Raw genomic sequence first — 20,235 nt, forward strand, 5'->3', positions numbered from 1 at the left:
CCACACCATGACACATCGATTAGGCTGGTCAGAGCATGGTTAATAATATAACCAACGGTCAGCTATAAGAAATTGCCATGTCATCTATAACCAACCGCCGGCATGTACGATAGTAAGTTTTAGATTTGTACTAGTTTATCAATAGTTAGCTCACCTTACATCCTCATAAAGCGTCTTGAGTCTCGTGTTGCAGCTGACTACTAACCAAGAACCCACTTCTCTTTTCTCTGATCTTCTATCTCCTCCAACTAAGCAAATATATATTATTCTATTCCTTATAGTCTACTTATGTCACCCTATTGTACTTGCTCTCATAGTGGGGATAACCTAGCCAGTAACATAGCAGATTCCAAGACAATTTTGCTTATGTGTCATGTAGTTAATGAGGAGAGAGGTGCTTAGAGTAACATAATATGTTACTGTAACATAGCGCTTTCCGAGAAAAGATGCTACAAGCTAATAAATGAAGTCATCTATGACACTACTACTATGTTACTTTGCACTACGAAGGTAGTAACTTATACTAATGTCAGTGCCATATGCATGACACTAGTATATGTTACTCCCCACTATGGCCAGCCTTAATCTATGTCTAACCAGCCGGATTGTTATTTTTTGAGTTGCGCTCGGTAATTGATGCTACCTTCCACATGTAAATTCTAGAAGCGCGGACATAAAGCTATTCTAAATATATATTCCGCAGCACCACTAATAGTATATAAAACTCTTCAAACCATGCCCCTTATCCAAAGGAGAGATGGACATAGATGGAGAGCTAGAGCACCGTTCAAAATTTTTCAAACTCCGACTGCTCTTGTTTCCTGAAATAAAATAAAATTAATGAAGAAAACCACCCACGATGCAACTACTCCCTCCATTCACAATGTAGTGTGCCCCTGCTTTCCGGCATCTAAATTTAATCGTAAATTTAACCAACGAGACTGACTGCGGCGGGAGTAAAAATTGTACCCCCGAATTCGGATAAGTCTCGTTGTTTAAATTTATGGTCAAATTTAGATCTCGAGAAACGCGAACGCTCTACATTGTGAAATGGAGGGAATATTACCGTCCATGAAATGCTTTTTGTCCTCTACCTTGGCTGCGTGTATCGTCTGACTAGACTCCAGCGAGACCAGCTGTGATTGTTGTTTTTTAGCGCACAATGGACCCGTAATTGCAGTTAATGCTCTCACGTCAGCTTGTGACAGTTAAAACGTACTACTACAGGAGAGAGGGCCAAGCTAGATGGAGAGGAGAGGCGGAGCACCGTTCAAATTTCAAAATTTCGAAAGCAGCCGCGCTTTCCACAGGAGTCAAATAGGGGGGTATGACGCAAAACGGGAATGGAAACCAGCGTGGCCTATGATGAAGGAAAGAAAATGTCTCACGGGCTCGCATTGGCCCGTTGGGGGCTCCCCGCACTGGCGCGCGCCGATTTGACCTGCCCTCGTTTCTTTCCTGAAATAAAATAAAGCCGGCTGCCCCCACCCCCATCGGACGGCCGCGCGGCGCGGGCGGCTAATCCCGGGCCGTCCGATGCCCGCCGCGGTGCGCCCGCCCGAATTTCAAATCCGCCCCGCCCGTGCGACGCCCCGCGTGCCCACACGCTTTGATGGGTGGCAGCGGCGGGTGATTTCGTCGTACCTTCCGGGGCAATACGGTAATCTCGCCTCGGAAAAGGCGAAGCGGCAGCTGGCCCTTCGCTATTTTGCTTGCTCTGTGTCCCCTGTTTCCTGCCCCCCCTCTCCCATCGCCTTCCCCTTCCTCTCCCTCTTCCGCTTCCGCCGCCTCTTCTCCTCCCCCGCCGCCGCGTCGCTCCTCCGCGCCGGCAGAGGTGAGTTCTCCTCCACCTGGTCCGTCTGTCCGTCCCGTGCTCGTGCTGCCGCGCCTGTCGGCGTGGTTTGGTCGCTTCGTTGTGCAGAGCGGGGGGTTTTTTGGCGTCGAATTTGGGGTTTTTTGCTTGTGGTTTTCTGGGCGATTTCCTGCCGATTGCTCGTCTCCGGACGTCGTTGCTTCGTCCGTGGGTGTTATCGGGGTGGTAGGTTGGAGGCTGATGGTGCCGTTCATTTTTGGGGTATTTTTGCCACCATTTTTGGGGGTTTTGTGTGTGTTTCTCCGGGCGATTTTCTGCCGATTATCCATCTCCGGTCGCTGTTTCTTCGCACGGGGCTGTGATTAGGGCTGGAACTTGCAATCTGGTACTTCCGGTCAACAGGGCGAGGGTTTTGGTGGGGGTTTTTGGGTCCGATTTTCTGCTCTGTTTCTGGGAGCAGAGTATCTCTGACTATACTCTGTTTTTTCGCTGCAGTGTTTGTGGAGCTCCCGCTGATGGATGCGATGGATTCGGTCGCCGTGATGGAGGTGGCGCCGGTGCCGGACCCGCTCTTCGTCGGCGCCACTCCCCTGATCCCGGCGCCACCGGAGTCGGAGCTCGTGCTGCGCCGCAGCGCCCGCTGCCTCGGCAGGCCACGTCTCCCAGTCTACGCGGAGCCGGAGGAGCCCAAGCAGTCCGCCGGCCGCCGGGGTTGCCCTAAGAAGAAGAGGGACGAGGAAAACCAGGACCCGGCTCCGCAGGTCGCGGCCAAGGTGCCCCGGAAGACCGCCAAGGTCGAGCCAAAGGAGAGGAAGCCGATGCCGGTGGTTGGGCCGGAACCGGTTCCTGCTGATTTCACCGGAGCTGCCGCGGAGGACGACGCCCTCGGCACGGGAAAGAGTGCCAAGCTGCGGGTCAAGGAAACCTTGCGTGCCTTCAACAGCCACTACCTCCACCTTGTCCAGGTAGCCTCGTCTGTCTGAACTCTGAATCTTCAGGTTCTTTTCAGTTTACTGTATGTTTTGTCTGACTCTGACTCTCTGCTTATCTGTGTGCAGGAAGAGCAGAAAAGAGCACAGGCTGTCATACAGGAGATTGCAGCCAAAGGAGCTGCCAAAAATAAGGTGTGGATTCTCGTGCAGTTCAAATTATGTTTCTACATGTGTCATGCCGCCTGTCTCTTAGTGCTGTAACTCCTGTTCATTGTGGCGAATGGTCAGATTTGTAAGTTCTTCTGTTGTCCTTGTAAATGTAGGATGGCAAGAAAGGGGGCGAAGGCGAGGCCAAAGAAAAGCGCCCGTCTAAGCGGCCTGATTTGAAAGCAATTACAAAGGTGTTCTGTTCTCTGCTTTTATTTTCATTGGTGCAAACCTACTTGAGTTCTTTATTTAGGCTGACCTTGCCATAATTGTTGAAATCTTAGATGCAAGAGAACAACTCTTTTCTTTATACGGAGAAGGTGTTAGGGCCAATACCAGGTCAGTCTGTCCTTCTAGTTCTATACCAGGAAGAAATTTTTTAATTTGAGTTATTGTGAACATGATTTCAGTTTTTAGTATCCACCATATTTGATATTACGTTACTACCCTTTGGATGTATGATGCCCTGATATCCTCCTTCTCAGGGATCGATGTCGGGGATCAGTTTTATTCTCGTGCGGAGATGGTGGTCTTAGGCATTCACAGCCATTGGCTGAATGGAATTGACTATATGGGTATGAAATACCAAGAAAAGGTAACATCAATAAACATTTCCATAGCAACTGTCATACCGATCATCTTTTCCTCTTTTATCCCTTTAATGGTTGACGACAACTTGGTTAGTCCCAATAATTTTTCTGTCCTACCACATATGATTATTGCCAATGTGGAGGAGTGAAAATGATCACAGAGAAAATAGCTGTATCTTGAAAATAGCTGTATTGGTTAAATGTTGAAACTGCAAATTCAAAGCTTAGTACCTTTGTGCGCTGCTGTCTCCTTGTATTGACTCTTCGTGTAGACAAAACTTAAGTGACAAACCGCTGTACAAGTTGTGTTTAGTGTTGACTCTACATGATCTAGAGAGTATAACAGTCATCAGCCGACTACTTTTCACGTGCCATTGTGTGACTGCAGGTTGTGACCCACTCATAGCAGCACTGTTCATGAAAGTGTTTTTAAGCGATGCTTAAGCGCTGAGCGATGGCAAAACGTTTTGCCTTGGCCCTAAGTGGTACATTGAGCGTTTTTTTTAAAAATTGACCAGAATTTGGCTGTTTTTAAACAACTTTTGCTTGGCTGCTTGTGCAATAATGACAATTTGCTATTTATCTTAATATTAGGGTCTATTTGAACTGAACTGCATTTTAATTGGTAATTTGCTTGCTGTGTGAACCTCATGTGTATTTGCTATGGTGTGAACTTAATTTTAGATGCTATTGTCCTGTGCATATTATTCAAAAACAGTCAAATTCTGGCATTTTGAAAACGCTTAAGTGCAGCTTAAGCGCTCTTAAGCGTTTTTTAGGGTTAGGGTTTAGGATTAGCGCTTCCGCTTCGCTTCGCTTATGCTTTCCCATTTTTTGAAAATTGTATAGCAGTAAGCTATATAACGTTTCCACTTTAGATCTCCCAACCGTCGAATTGATTTGCTGGGTGCAATTGTAATCCCTTCCTAAATTCTACTCTAGTTACCTCCTATTTCATCTCCAAGTTGATAAGCAACCATAATTTGATTCGTGCTAGAGTAGAATTTGTTCAGATCATCTTCATATGTTTTGTTGGTATTTTTAGTTAGCTAACACTTTTGACATTTATGCAGAAGGAGTACGAGAACTTCACTTTCCCCATGGCAACTTGCATTGTCATGTCAGGGATATATGAAGATGATCTGGACAAGGCTGATGAAATTATTTATACTGGTCAGGGAGGGAATGATTTACTTGGCAACCATCGCCAAATTGGTTCTCAACAACTGAACCGTGGAAATTTGGCATTGAAGGTTAGTTTTAATGGTTCTTATTTGTTACATGTCATTAAAGTAAATCTAATGTTGTTTGTAATAGTTTCTCAATTTGTTTGCCAGTGATAACTTAGTCCATCTTCTAACTTGAATCTTCTTATATGTTAGAGTTTTGGTTGCCATACAATCTTGGAAGCTGTTTATCTTTGTTTCACTGGAATCATGCCTAGCAATTTGCAATTTGCTGATTTTCTCATGCATCAATACCAATAGCAACTTTTTGATATATTGTATGTTCATTTCTTGTCATGTCGCAGAATAGCAAGGATAATGGCAATCTGATACGAGTTATTAGAGGTCATGTGGCCAAGAATAGCTACACCGGCAAAATCTACACATATGATGGCTTGTACAAGGTCTTATCCTTCACTTATCCCACATCGTTCACATTTAGACAATGTCACGTCAACAATATGTATCTTTGACTGTTGCTTTTGTATGTATATGTTAGTAGAAAATTACGAATTGTTTCATCAATACTAGTTTTGGCCTTTATCAATATGACCATTTTTGTCTATTAAATTAAATTATAAAAGTTGACTGCATACTTTCTAGAAACTCTTGTATTTATGAACGGAGGTAGTTTGATTTAAATGAATTAATTTTGTTTGATTACTTCCTTTACCACACTAGTTGTTACTCCCTCCGTTCCAAAATAGATGACTCAACTTTGTACTAACTTTAGCACAAAGTTGGGTCATCTATTTTGGAACGGAGGGAGTACTTGTTATTGATGAATGCTGGGTAACTCTCTCTGCCCTTTGGCACTCAACCACAAGCAGGATAAGAAATAGCCAAATCCTTACCCGGAAATATAGTTGTTCATGAAACAACAAGATATGGTTCTGCTAGCATCTGCTAGTTCTGTACTTTTGTTATCTTCCTTTGGCTAATATTATTCCCCTCTGTTTTCAATCTGTAGGTTGTAGATGACTGGGTGCAGAAGGGAGTACAAGGACATGTGGTATACAAGTATAAATTGAAGAGGCTTGAGGGTCAGCCGTCATTGACAACCACTGAGGTATATATGCGTGAAACCTGAACTTAATTCCCACTGTATGTTGTGGTGGTGCTACAGAATTTCTTCTGCAACCGTGTACTATCTGATTTACAGATACAAATTAAATTATGATTTGAGGGCATAAAATTTGCTCAAGTTTAGCCTACAGTAAGTTACATGACTGATGCTGGTGTAAGAATGCTCAACCGATGCTTGTTTTGGCGCTATAGATGGGTCTGAATAGAAAAAAAAATCTGTCACAAGGCAGATTTATCTCCAGTATGCTCACTGCAGGTTGAAGTAATCTAAAGATGATTGGTCTCTGTTTTTTATATCTTGATGCTGGATATATTTAACACCTCAACACACATTTATCTGTATTTTGTTCTTTGCCTTACTTTTTCCACATAAATGTTTATTTCTGCAGGTGCGATTCACTCGTGCGGAAGCTCCCAGAAAGATTTCTGAATTACCTGGGTACATGATAGCTTTCCCGTTTTACCTTTCGTGATTTAATATGTTTATGATGGAGTTTTGATTTTTCAATCGAGGAATCTCAAACTGCTGAACTATTAATGTTTGTTCCCCACCCTGCTACCTATCCTAATAGGAATCATGTGCTGCCTTTTATTTGATAGGTTGGTTTGTGATGACATCTCTGGAGGACAGGAGAACATTCCAATTCCTGCTACTAATGTGGTCGACGACCCACCTGTTCCTCCATCTGGTATTACTAATTCATGATTTACGTTTTTTGTGTGCTTAAGTTTCAGCAGACAGCATATAACACCCAACAAGTAAAAACAACAATAAACAAACAAAGACTCTTAGTCCCAAACTAGTTGGGGTAGGCTAGAGTTGAAATCCATAAGATCTCAAAACCTAGTTATGGTTCTGGCACGTGGATGGCTAACTTCCACGCACGCCTGCCCATGGCAGTTCGCTGGTGATACCAGTCCTTACAGACTCCTCCCATGTCACGTTTGGTCTACCCTGACCTCTCATTATCATCATGCTCTATCCTTCTGCTATGCATTTGTGCTTCTGTAGGCCTGCGTTGTATATGCCCAAACCATCTCAGATGATGTTGGACATGCTTCTCTTCAATCGAACTCAAAAGCAACTAGGCAATCCAAGTCGTTTTGCCATCATCCTGGGATGTTCACTGAGCCTCTGTTGGCTGTGTAAAAACTGCCTCCTAGGAGGATGTAAATCCCCTCTCTTTCCAATGAAGCAGCTTCCCTAGAACTAGTTACCCCAACTCTATCACATATATAATAATTCCGGACCCGATCCTTTGTTGTTTGGCCACCTATCCACCTTAGCATGTGCATCTCTAGTATAGCAGAAGCTTCATGCCACTTCATCCACCCGACTTTGATTCGACGACTCACATCTTCATTGATATCACCATCTCTTTGCAGCATCAACATCAACAAAACGTCTGTTGGTGCAGCACTCTCAGGTTAAGATTTATTTAAATTCAAGACCAGATATTTCTCCATGCATGTTCTAGTATATCTCTCAGCAACAACTCAACCTGGCAATTGGGTCGGGTTGACCTCTACCAGACCCATGCCCAACTACACTATTGGGTCAATCCTCAAACCACGACCCTACCCATGGGTCTAGAAAGGGACCCATTCCCTAACCACCGGGTAACCCGACCCAGTCGGGCACCAATCGGGAATGGCGGCACAGGCCATTTAAATATATTTTTTATGTTTATCAATTTTGTTTGCCCAAAATTTCAAGGAAGGTGGGGTCCTTTCAACCCAATTTTTTATAACAAAGCTTTTATATGCCATATGCCACAACAAGTAAGTAGGTAGTCACCCTCCTGCTAGCTTTATAGTGATACAGATGCTTTCATTCTTCCTGGCTGTTCGAGGTGGTACTAAACTACCTGCAGTTGTGAGGTAGTAGTCTCGTGCGGCTTGTATCTGTAATGCTTCAGACCTGTGTGAATGATAAAAGGAGCAAAGCCTTCTCATGTGTCAGATTGTTGGTTGAATGACAAATTTTGGTCTGAGTTCGTCTTGGACTCCTTGTTTACTGCATGTGCACTGTGGCCTGTGTACCAGTCATAGTTCAAAAAAGTGCTAGGCGTTAATTGTGCGTTTTGCCACCGCCTTGCGCTTTATTGACCAAAGCGCATATGCTTATGTGCAGTTATGCACAGATTAAGCGTAGTTATGCGCAATGCGTTTTGCCAACGCCTAGAGCCCAGGCACGCTTAAGCGCTCGCTTAGGAGCGCCTTTTTTAACTATGGTACCAGTCCATAGTAATAATATAGTACTCCCTCCGTCCTAAAATAAGTGTCTCATGCTTAGTACTCACTTTAGTACGGTTAAGCACTTAGGCTGCACGTTGTGGGCTGACCAATGATTACTCTATTTTGCTGGGAAAGCTGGCAGCTAGTTCTGAACTGCATAGCAGTCTACTGGATGCTATTTTAGAGAAAAATATCTATATAAAATGACCTTTTCAAATAGCAATTGGCAAGTAAAAATAAATAAATATGATTATTAATATTAATCGGGTGACCCATGGGCACAAACTTACGCCCATACCCTAGGCAAGATCCATGGGTGAAGATGGTGACCTACCCTACCCATTCAGGTCGGGTGGCCATGGGCGGCCAAGCCCATGGGTTGGATTGCCGGGTTCAGCAACAGCTGCAATTAATAGTCATCAGTTTTTATCATATACAGATTTCTTATGTCAGATTTCTTTGAAGTGTTCTTCTATCAGCTTAACTACCATGTTCTTTCTATTTTGTTTGTCTCCATGTCCTCTTTTTGTCTTCAAAATATGCAGTACTCTTTAGTGGCTAAGTTATTGTCTGCTTTTGGATCCCTTACCTTTGGCAATGCTGTAGGTTTTGTGTACTCCAAATCGCTAAAAATCTCAAAAGGCATGAAGATTCCATCTGATTGTGCTGGCTGTGACTGTGAAGGTGATTGTGCTAATAACAAAAATTGTTCATGTGCTCAACTTAACGGCTCGGATTTGCCTTATGTATCATTTAAGAATATTGGCAGGTAAAGTGTAACGGTCCAAATTCCTTAGTTAGGCAAGACCATCTCTTGCTTTGTGAGCTAATGGTTTTTCTTTAGGTTAGTGGAGCCCAAAGCAGTTGTATTCGAGTGTGGTGCTAACTGCAGCTGCAATCGAAACTGTGTCAATAGAACATCTCAACAAGGGCTGCAACATCGCCTAGAGGTTTGTATTTTGCTCTTCATCTAATCTTTTAATGTTTCCAGTTTTCACTTTTCTACCTTGCGAGGAACTTTCGCATGTGCTAATCTGATAATACTGCAATATTATATAGATGTAAGTGTAGTTGATAATGATGGCTTTGGTATATTTTGTGTATTTGTATTTGTGGTAGTAAAATTCCATAGATAAATCACATGTTATATATGCGGGCTTGACTTAAATAGTTTATTTTAACCAAACATCACTCATTCTCTATCCATTCTTCAGTTTTCGTCCCTCTAGGTTTATTTACGCCACTGCCATCGTTTATCCTGCGTATTCCCTATTTTCATTCAAGGAAGACACTACACATTTTAGTGATTCCAAATTTTTATATTAGCATGCCCAATGCCTGGAAGCAACCGTATCTGTTAATTTAACTGCTGTCCTATCTCTTGTTACGTTTCCCATCTTTTATATGCTGCAGTTGCTCAACAAACTGAATCCCAATGTAGGTTTTCAAGACGGCTTCCAAAGGATGGGGTGTTAGGACCTGGGACACGATCCTCCCGGGGGCTCCAATCTGTGAGTATGTTGGGGTGTTGAGGAGGACTGAGGAAGTGGATGGTTTGCTACATAACAACTACATATTTGACATTGATTGTCTTCAAACTATGAAGGGTTTAGATGGACGGGAGGTACTAATTGCTTCACTTCAAGCTTTCATTTTGCTTACATTACATCATTTGTCTCATTGCTCGGTTTCGTAGCTTGTTTCTGAAAAATGGGGGGTCGTAAACTATTTGTTTCTGCTCTTGCGCAGAAAAGGGCAGGGTCTGATATGAATATGCCATCACTTCATGCTGAAAATGATTCCGAGGCACCACCGGCACCAGAGTACTGCATAGATGCTGGCTCTATTGGAAGTTTCGCAAGGTTCATAAACCACAGCTGTAACCCTAACCTCTTCGTCCAGTGTGTCCTAACCAATCACCACGACGTGAAGCTAGCCAAGGTGATGCTTTTTGCTGCTGACACGATACTTCCACTTCAGGTGAGTTGATTTCTGTTGCGTCTCTGTAATTTTTCCAGTTACAGCCCTATAACTTCTCTTGAGTTCTAATAACTGGTATGTGCTTTGTAGGAGCTCTGCTATGACTACGGCTATGTCCTGAACAGCGTCGTTTCTGCGGATGGCGAAATTGTCAAGCTGCCATGCTACTGTGGTGCCCCAGACTGCCGCAAGCGACTCTACTAGCGGAGCTCTTCTGTTCTGGATTTTGGAGAAAGCAGAAGTATATGTAGTATTGGGAGCATGAACGTGGCCATGCCTGCTGTGTATATGACAAGCAGGACATCCTATGATTATTAGCAAAAGAAGCGCGTTCTCATTTTGTGTAGGATAGATGACATGCTGGACATGCTAATTATATTTAGCAAACGAAGTTTGTCTATGTGGTGACATGATATTTTGTGAACAACTGATCAACTGATATTTTGTGAACAACTGATCCATATAAGCGATGGAAGGATTAACCGATCTTTAGACATTTTTATGTGTTCCTTGCATCATGCTTCTGAAATCCCTCTTCATATTTCAGCATATTACACATAATTCGGTGTGAGTGCTGTGTTCTGCTGTCAAAATTATGACAGAAGACGAGATATAATTTATTGCCATATAATTTCTTCTCCTGTCTGTCTCATTGCTCGAGAAATGCCAGCCTGTGCTCTCTGTGGCTGTGGATGCTGATTGATGCTGCTGCCATACTGCTGTCGAACAAATTAATCCTCGTCAAATTCATATATCAGCATTAGTTTATGTCTCCTCTTGGGTACAGGTAATGTTTGGGGTGGCATATTTGTTGCTTTACAAGTTTAATTTCCTGCTGATTTTGGGCTTTGCTGCCAGCAGTGGTATGGCAGTAAATGTATGAACTTTTTGGATAGGTGCAATGAGATATAGATGGCACTAGCTGTGCAGGGTTAAGTTCTTGTCAATTTCTGTCATGCCGATCTTAATGGCCAAGGAAACAGCAGTGCATAAATCTCAGCCTGGCGAGGCCTCTCGATCTCGACGCGTGCCCATCCTCTCCTGATCGAGACCGAGCGAGAAATGATGTCCGCCAACGGCGACTCTCCGGCCGGCGCCGCCGTGACGACGCCGAGGTCGCGGCTGCCGCGGTGGACGCGGCACGAGACTTTGGTGCTGATCCAGGCGAAGCGCGTGACGGAGCAGCGCGCGGCGCAGCCGGTGCGGCTCAAGTGGGCGGTGGTGTCGGCCTACTGCCGGCGGCACGGCGTGGAACGCGGGCCCATGCAGTGCCGCAAGCGCTGGGGCAACCTCTCCTGGGACCTCAAGAAGATCGTCGCCTGGGAGAAGAAAGCACGCCACTGCCGCCGCCGCCGTCACGGGCGACGCGGACTCGGCGGCGCCGGAGCGCGAGTCGTTCTGGGACATGCGCGGGGAGGAGCGGCGCGCCAGGCAGCTGCCGTCGTCGTTCGACCGGGAGGTCTACGATGCCATCGTCGGCGCCGGCGGCGCCGCCAACCAGCTGAAGCCGGACTCTGCCGAGGAGATGGAGCTCGCCGACGACGCGGACGAACACCCGCCGTCGCCGATGATGGTCATGCCCATCCAAGGTAAGCGCCGCCACTTCATTCCACGCACATGCACTTGCCACTTGCCACGTACTCATATGTGTCGCACGTTTTTTTGCGGCTGCGCAGCGAGAATGTACGTGCCGCCGGCCTCCTCCCGGTCCCAGCACGAGTGCTCCGATCCGGCGACGGAGAGCGCCAAGAAGCCGGCGTCGGACAAGAACTCGACGTCGCAGCAGGACAGCGAGGCCACGTTCGGCGCCGGAGTCGGGGCGGAGGACACGGACACGGCGACGGCGACGCCAACGGCAGCGGCGGGGACCACGAGCATGGGGAGGCAGATGTCGGAGGCGCTGGAGAGGGGCAACCGTTTGCTGGCGGAGCAGCTGGAGGCGCAGAGGGCGAACTGGGACGCGGACAGGGAGCACCGGAGGGCGCTCCTCGCCGCCGTCAACAAGCTCGCCGACGCCGCCGCCAGGATCGCCGAGAGGCTCTGACGTCTCGACCGGATGAGTTCTCGTCGTCGTCACCGATCGATAGCAGAGATAGGAGATGAAGCCGATTCAGAGTTTCAGATACTACTAAGTTAGATCAAAATTAAGAATGATACTTTCCGTATGACTATCAAATCTATCATAGATAATGTTGAGTATTCTTCTCTAGTTGTTCCTGATGTGAATGGTGAATTGGCCTGATATGATGATGGAATAATGTTTGTTGTCTAGATTAATTCCTTGCAGGATGTACAACTACGAATCCGTCCAGGTAATCGCTATAGCTGGATCAGTTACTAGTGTTATTTATTTTGGGAGAAACGTATTGTTAGACAAAGTGAGAAATTGACAAATCAATTTTCTCTATTTGTGTTGAGAGCATACTTTTTTTCGTGACTTGTGGCGAGAGCATGGAGACCTCCTAATCGTCGCCTTCTGCGTCGTATAGGTGTTCACGCGCCCACGCGCAAGCAAATTTGCGCTGGCCCACCAGGCGAGCACTGGTCAGCTGTTGACTTTTGCGAAAAACACAAAAGAACAAAAAGAATCACAAACAATTGAAATAAATTTCGTGAATTCAAAATTTTCATGGATTTGAAAAATATTTCACAAATTTAAAAAGATCATGAATTCGAAAAAAGTTCATGGATTTTGAAAAATAATAATCATGGATTAGGAAAAAGTTTACGGATTTTGACAGAAAAATTTGAGGATTTGAAAAAAATTCATTGATTTTGAAAAAAAATCACGAATTTGGAAAAAGTTTGTGGATTTTAGATAAATCTTCAATTTATTTATTTTGTCCATTTGAGTGTATTTGAACAAAGTTCATTGGATTCAATTTTTCAGGAATTTGAAAACAGTTCACATGTTTTCAAAAAAGGTTCACGGATTTGAAGAAATTTCCAATGTTTTTATCAAATCCCACATATAAAAAATAAAAGAAAAAGAACAAAAAAAAGAAAGAAAAGAAAAAACACTAGAAGAAAACACACTGCAATTCGTAAGTGGGCTGGCCCGCTTGGTCGGAGGGTGTCCACTGGTTGGTGAAATTCACGATAACCGACGTTTAAGGCGCGGAATAGGATCGGGCGAGCATGGCCTTCATGGCCTATGGGCCTAAACACATTGGTAGATAAAATGAGAAATGGAGAAATCAATTTCCTCCATTTGTGGTGACATGATACACAAGTGTAACGCTCCCAAAAGCAACTGTAGCAGAGTCGTCATATCTGCACTCATCATGATGCAAATGGATCATATGCATTTGGAGGCTGATCACACAATGTACAAATTTATAGTCGTCATATCTCAGCCTCCATAATCATTATTTTAGTTTCTCAATTCAAGCACTTCAATTGGCTCCACATTTAAACGTGTAGCCCATCAAGCAAATTTGCACATAGTTTTTAGCAAGGTTCATGAACAAAAACATGAAATCAACATGCCATCGCGTGTATACACTTCCTTTCCCTCCCCCGGCGTGTGCACTGTCCCTTTCCTCTCCAGCGCGTGTATCTTACTTTGATGTGGTGGACCTAGAACATATCAGCGCCATCCGCGTCGCCTGCCAAAAGTCTTGCGCGACTAGATCCATGGTGTTCAGATCCAACATGATGGACCGATTCTCCTCGGCTATCCGTTAAGTTGTCGCCCGACGCTCCTCAATTTCGAGCCCACCTCCGTCTCTTAATGACATAGTATGTTCTTTTCCATAGCATCCCATCTCACCTTATTCTGTTGGATCTTCTTCTCATCCATCTCTATTTTTCTTGTTTCCTCTTCTCCACGTACTCGTTCCTTATCCTCATAAACTCATCGATCTTTTTTTAATTGCTTCCACCTCTCCTTCTCTCTTGAGCTTCTCCATTCCTCTTTTCCTCCTGTGAGGCCTACCCGTGCTAGAAGTAGAAGTGGGACTTCTAGGCACCGTTCCCTCTCCATCACCATTATCATTTTCACCGCCATCCATCTCCAAATAGGAATTATTGCACTTCCTAATTTTTGGACCGCTATCATAATTCCAACAATGTTGGAGGCCAAATGATTTGCCCTTCGACTTCGCCATTTGTCGGTAGCACTTCTACGTATTATCCTAAAACAAACAAATGCTCAAATTGACGAGAATGCTAAAAGTAATGCAAATGTGGAAAGAAACAACAAGATTCCTTACACATTGGTTAATGGTGACACCGCTAGGAGCTTCACTTGCTCCAAACAACCCACCCAGCGGCTGCACATCTTTGAAGGGTACCCCATTTGTTTGTGAGAGATTTGGTGGTACAATTTTTTTATGCCCAAGATCATGTTTGAAATGATCCTTGATGCACTTCCAATATTTTGTGCTTGTTTGATATTTCCTTGTGACCGAACTGAAAGATATATCTTACAATCCCCGCACAAGAGCAATATCATCGTCTGGGGTGTTGTTTGTGTCTCAAATTGCTTTCTTCCTCGATGAGCCAGATGTTTGAATTGATCCAAATCCTCCTAGATATGGGTTTTTCAATAACAGTTTAATAGCAAAGTCCTAACCCAATATAAGGATGTTTTGAATTGATTTGATAGATAAAGTATTGTTATTCCAAATTTTGATCCGCTTCAATATCATCGATGCACCCTCAAGATCAAAATCATTTGTCCCATCGATATCTTTACTGAGAACCATTGCGGCACCGACGGGAGGAAGTTTGTGCATGCATGCGTCGACATAGGGTTTGCCACCCCTGCGTTGGACTCGTACGGTAGGGTGGATGAGGTGCTGGCCTAGGTGGTGGTGTCTGGCCATCAGAGGCGCAGGAGCCACATCAACCGTTGAAGTTGCTGGAACCGACTCCAAGCCGATGGTTGTGATTCGGGGGTCGAGGCGACGTTGATGACATCGTAGGAAGGGGCCGAGAACTACCAAAAGTGGTGAAAGGAGATGCTACAAAGAAGGAGAGGAGGCGGCATGCATCCGGGAAGAGCAGGGAGAGGGGGTCAATCGCACCCAACGATTTTCAAGATGTAGTGGTTTTCAGATATCTTACATGAGAACTGCAGATGATTGTAATAAGTACTTGATTTCTTCATGACTAATGCGAGTTTGTGATCTTACATGCACTTTCACCTATCCATATTTGCTAGCCTCTTCGGTATCGCGCATTGGCCACTCTCACCTTGAGACTTGGTGCATCCTTCGCTGGTACATCCAAACCTAGTTGGGGAACTTCCTGTTGTTCTCCTACACATAAAACACCTATCTTTCTCAAAACATCCACCATACCTATCTATCTTGTCATTTCCATAGCCATTCCGAGATATATTGACATGCAACTTCCAACATCATTCATTACATGACTAGATATATTTATTGTCATTCGTTAGATGTTTTCTACATCATGTTTATTTTTGAGTTATGAGTACAATTACTGTATTGGTCCTTCATTATAGAGTGTGCCACTACCTGGTGAGGATAAAAAAAGAAAAAGAGTGCCACAGAGGCCACTGAAAAAAGAGAGAAAAGGGAGAGGGGGCATCACTACTATACTTTTTGCATACCTATGTGCTTCAAATTAGCACCATTGCATTCCGCATAGAGAGCTTTCACATGCTAGAAGTTTATATACTAGTTGGAGATTTTAACATTATAGAACTTAGTTTGTGAATTCCAAGGATGAGCTTCCTCAAAGGATCTAGGTGTTATACTTAGGTTTCTCAGTATTAGCTTTTGGGTAAATCCATTGATACCCGGTGGTATTTGTACACAAAGGTGGTTGGATGGAAGGAGGGGTGGTTTGTGCATTTGACACCAATGGTATACCTCCCACGTTGGGAATAGGTACACCACCTTAGAGCATTGTGGCCAACCTTTCTTCCACCCTACATCAAGTTGGGCTTCTAGTTCAATTTTTTGGTTGGCTAGATTAGCCAAATCCTTAGATGCAATTTCTTATCATCTTATGTTGCAAAGATATTAGTCTCATGAGGATCCGAAAGCACTGGATTCCCATCTTGAGACATTTCTCTCTAGGGTAATGAGGCTCTAGTACTAATTGAAAGGACTGAGATGGACCTAGAGAAGGGGTGAATAGGTACAATATTTTTTTAAATTATTACTAAGCAATTTTAGGCAATAGTGTAGAATATGAAAGTGAGCCTAACAATTGCAAAGGTAACTCTAGTGCTAGCGTTGTAACCAACAACAACTAATAGATAGGCAAGCAAACACAATATGATATAAGTAAAGACAAGGAAACAAATAAACCACACGCAAGGAGTTAGGGATAGCCAAAAATCTGGAGACGAGAATGTATCCCAATGTTCACTTACCTGGAGGGAAGCTAGTCACATTGGAGGTGTGGGTATTACCAAAAAGGGACACCAATACCACGATGGCTCACCCTATTCTTCTAAGATATCACCAGGAAGGCAATTCTCAACCACTAGTGGTAGACCTTTGAGGTGGTCTCAAAACCTTCACAAACTTTCTGGAGTAATCATAATGAATGATTCCTCTCCGATAACTCCTACCATCTAGGAATCCCCAACCTCCAAGAGTAACGCGAACAATGGCGAAAGTCTCAAGACTTCCTCAAACCAGACCTACCATGGGTTAACTAGTTCTTTCAACACTACTCACTGGACTTCAAGATTAAACCTAACAACCCTTCCTACCTTTGGAGAATCGTAAAAAACCAAATCCACCACCTCCGCAAAATCTCCTTCATTATTACTGGCGAGTGATATTTTTACACTCATTTCACCTTTGTTTAAACCGATATATGTCAGTTAAAAAGAGTTATTCGCTCCGATATTGGTACTAATGACTAACGAATGCAAATGATTCCATAAATCCTCTCTTTGATGTGTTTCCATGGGAAATGGGCTAAAAAGTAAAAGAAAATCACATGTGGAAATAGAATGGAAGGAAAATGGAGGAGGAATGAATCACCAGGAGACGTCTGTGCGAAGGCAACACAAAATACGGTGTTCCATACGGGCACGAGCGCCCATATGGCGTGGATTCCGAGGCAGATCGTCCAACCCAACAACTTGATAGTTAAGACAAAGATTTTATTCTAGTAGCTAAAGTAATTTTGTAGCCTTTGTTCTATTTATTTTAGACAACCAAAACATGTCATGGGACTGTTTTTGAATGAAATGATATTAAGTAGGGATAACTATGCACAAGAGAAAGTCTTTCAAGACTTGGGAGTTGAGAAAATGTAGTAGAAGTGATGATTGAATTGCTCAACCCCATGTTGTTAATTTCAATAAACTTGGTAACACTTGTGGATTAAATTGTCTAGAGGAACTTAGTTGAAGGGTGAACGAGATTATGCCAAAAATCTGTGTTGTATCTCTTTCATGGTGCTTCAAGTCATTGCTGGTGCCATGGCCCAACTACTATATGCACGTATACATGTGTAAATGTGGCTTCGTCACCTTTCTTAATGTTATGCCGAGGACTCTGCTGGCCAATGAATGATCCACCAAGAGTGATATCTCAGATTTCGGCTATGAGTTTGTTACCGTATGTGGTGGCAACAATACAAACACATATTATTCGACTTTCCCTTGAAATGGTGTGTATGTGGTAAATAAAAGGAATTGATGGAAAGAGCTCGCAAGATACATATATCAGAGGTCCATAGTTCCTAAACATTAAGCCACAACGAAAACCTATGCATGATCACTTAGTTGGCATAATCCCTTCACGTGACAATCAAAGTTCCAACATACAAAGATTGAAATAAAGTGCTTAAGGGATTTGAGGGGGTAATGATTGTGAGTGTGCTTAAGAGCATCAGAAAATCATATTTTACTACATGCTTTTACTCCCTAACCTATGGTTTATTGGCTCTATCTAAAGAAAAACTCTTCTGTGCATTCCCGACAAGCAAGTTTTGTCTAGTATAAATAGAATAGATGGTTGCAAAGTTGTTTTATCTAGTAGATCAAGAACTTTGTGTTGATTATCTTTGCTTCACTAACACTTGCACTATAACCATGTTGTTGGGGAACGTAGCATGCAATTTCAAAAAAATTCCTACACCCACGCAAGATCTATCTACGAGATGCATAGCAACGAGAGGGATAGAGTGTGTCTTGTTGGCGAATGCGGTAATTTCAAAATATTTCCTACGATCACACAAGATCTATCTAGGTGATGCATAGCAACGAGAGGGGAGAGTGTGTCCATGTACCCTCATAGACCAAAAGGGGAAGCGTTTAGTTAATGCGGTTGATGTAGTCCAACGTCTTCGCGATCCAACCGATCCAAGCACCGAACGAACGGCACCTTCGCGTTCAACACACGTTCAACTCAAGGACGTCCCTCCTACTCTTGATCCAGTTGAGGCCGAGGGAGAGTTTCGTCAGCACAATGGCGTGGTGACGGTGATGATGAAGTTACTGGTGCAGGGTTTTGCCTAAGCACTACGACAATATGACCGAGGTGTGTAACTGTGGAGGGGGGCACCGCACACGGCTAAACAATTGTCAACTTGTGTGTCTAAGGGGTGCCCCCTCCCCCGTATATAAAGGAGTGGAGGAGGGGGAGGGCCGACCCTCTATGGCGCGCCCAAGGGGGGAGTCCTACTCCTAGCGGGAGTAGGATTCCCCCTTCCCAAGTTGGAGTAGGATAGGAAGGAAGAGGGAGAGAGAGGGAAGGAAAGGGGGGCCGACCCCCACCCAATTCGGATTGGACTTGGGGGGGGGGGCGCCCTCCACCTGGCTGCCTCCTCCTCTCTCCCACTAAAGCTCAATAAGGCCCATACATTCCTCGGGGAGTTCCGGTAACCCCCCGGTACTCCGGTAAATGCCTGAACTCATCCGGAGCCATTCTGATGTCCAAACATAGTCATCCAATATATCAATCTTTATGTCTCGACCATTTCGAGACTCCTCGTCATGTTCATGATCACATCCGAAACTCCGAACTACATTTGGTACATCAAAACACATAAACTCATAATACCAATCATCATTGAACGTTAAGCATGCGGACCCTACTGGTCCGAGAACTATGTAGACATGAACGAGACACGTCTCCGGTCAATAACCAGTAGTGGAACCAGGATGCTCATATTGGTTCCTACATATTCTACAAAGATCTTTATCGGTCAAACCGCATAACAACATACGTTGTTCCCTTTGTCATCGGTATGTTACTTGCCCGAGATTCGATCGTCGGTATCTCAATACCTAGTTCAATCTTGTTGCCGGAAAGTCTCTTTACTCATTTCGTAATACTTCATCCCGCAACTAACTCATTAGTCACAACGCTTGCAAGGCTTATAGTGATGAGTATTATCGAGAGGGCCCAGAGATACCTTTCCGAAACACGGAGTGACAAATCCTAATATCGATCTATGCCAACCCAACCAACACCTTCGGAGACACCTGTAGAGCACCTTTATAATCACCCTTTTACGTTGTGACATTTGGTAGCACACAAAGTGTTCCTCCAGTATTCGGGAGTTGCATAATCTCATAGTCTGAGGAACATGTATAAGTCATGAAGAAAGCAGTAGCAATGAAACTGTAACGATCATGATGCTAAGCTAACGGATGGGTCTTGTCCATCACATCATTCTCCTAATGATGTGATCCCGTTCATCAAATGACAACACAATGTCTATGGTTAGGAAACATAACCATCTTTGATTAACGAGCTAGTCAAGTAGAGGCATACCAGGGACACTATGTTTCGTCTATGTATTCACACATGTACTAAGTTTCCGGTTAATACAATTCTAGCATGAATAATAAACATTTACCATGAAATAAGGAAATACATAATAACTTTATTATTGCCTCTAGGGCATATTTCATTCAGTCTCCCACTTGCACTAGAGTCAATAATCTAGTTCACATCGCCATGTGATTTAACATCAATAGTTCACATATGTATGTGATTAACACCTATAGTTCACATCGCCATGTGACCAACAACCAAAGGGTTTACTAGAGTCAATAATCTAGTTCACATAGCTATGTGATTAACACCCAAAGAGTACTAAGGTGTGATCATGTTTTGCTTGTGAGAGAAATTTAGTCAACGAGCCTGTCACATTCAGAGCCATATGTATTTTGCAAATATTCTATGTCTACAATGCTCTGCATAGAGCTATTCTAG

General features: G+C 43.9%; 1 protein-coding gene and 1 pseudogene across 1 annotated transcript; both read left to right on the top strand.

Moving 5' to 3' along the window:
* Positions 1–1,545: 1,545 nt before the first annotated feature.
* LOC119278253 (histone-lysine N-methyltransferase, H3 lysine-9 specific SUVH4-like) lies at positions 1,546–10,574 on the top strand. The gene is made up of 16 exons (XM_037559610.1): positions 1,546–1,834; positions 2,309–2,778; positions 2,872–2,937; positions 3,069–3,146; positions 3,237–3,291; positions 3,438–3,547; positions 4,616–4,795; positions 5,074–5,172; positions 5,739–5,837; positions 6,244–6,293; positions 6,455–6,543; positions 8,699–8,861; positions 8,937–9,042; positions 9,534–9,716; positions 9,842–10,072; positions 10,163–10,574. Exons 2-16 carry the CDS (start codon positions 2,329–2,331, stop codon positions 10,274–10,276), a joined length of 2,073 nt encoding a protein of 690 aa, XP_037415507.1. The 5' UTR covers positions 1,546–1,834; positions 2,309–2,328; the 3' UTR covers positions 10,277–10,574.
* A 413-nt stretch (positions 10,575–10,987) lies between these two features.
* Positions 10,988–12,273, top strand: LOC119278254 (annotated as a pseudogene).
* The last annotated feature ends 7,962 nt before the right edge of the window (positions 12,274–20,235 follow it).

The sequence above is a fragment of the Triticum dicoccoides genome, chromosome 3B, assembly GCF_002162155.2.
Source record: "Triticum dicoccoides isolate Atlit2015 ecotype Zavitan chromosome 3B, WEW_v2.0, whole genome shotgun sequence".
Taxonomy (NCBI): domain Eukaryota; kingdom Viridiplantae; phylum Streptophyta; class Magnoliopsida; order Poales; family Poaceae; genus Triticum; species Triticum dicoccoides.

Bases quoted from the DNA above. Each gene is read 5' to 3' on its own strand.
- LOC119278253 (XM_037559610.1), top strand. From the start codon at position 2,329: ATGGATGCGATGGATTCGGTCGCCGTGATGGAGGTGGCGCCGGTGCCG. The intron at 3,292-3,437 runs GTCAGTCTGTCC...CCTCCTTCTCAG, and splicing joins GGTGTTAGGGCCAATACCAG to GGATCGATGTCGGGGATCAG. The intron at 5,838-6,243 runs GTATATATGCGT...TTATTTCTGCAG, and splicing joins CGTCATTGACAACCACTGAG to GTGCGATTCACTCGTGCGGA.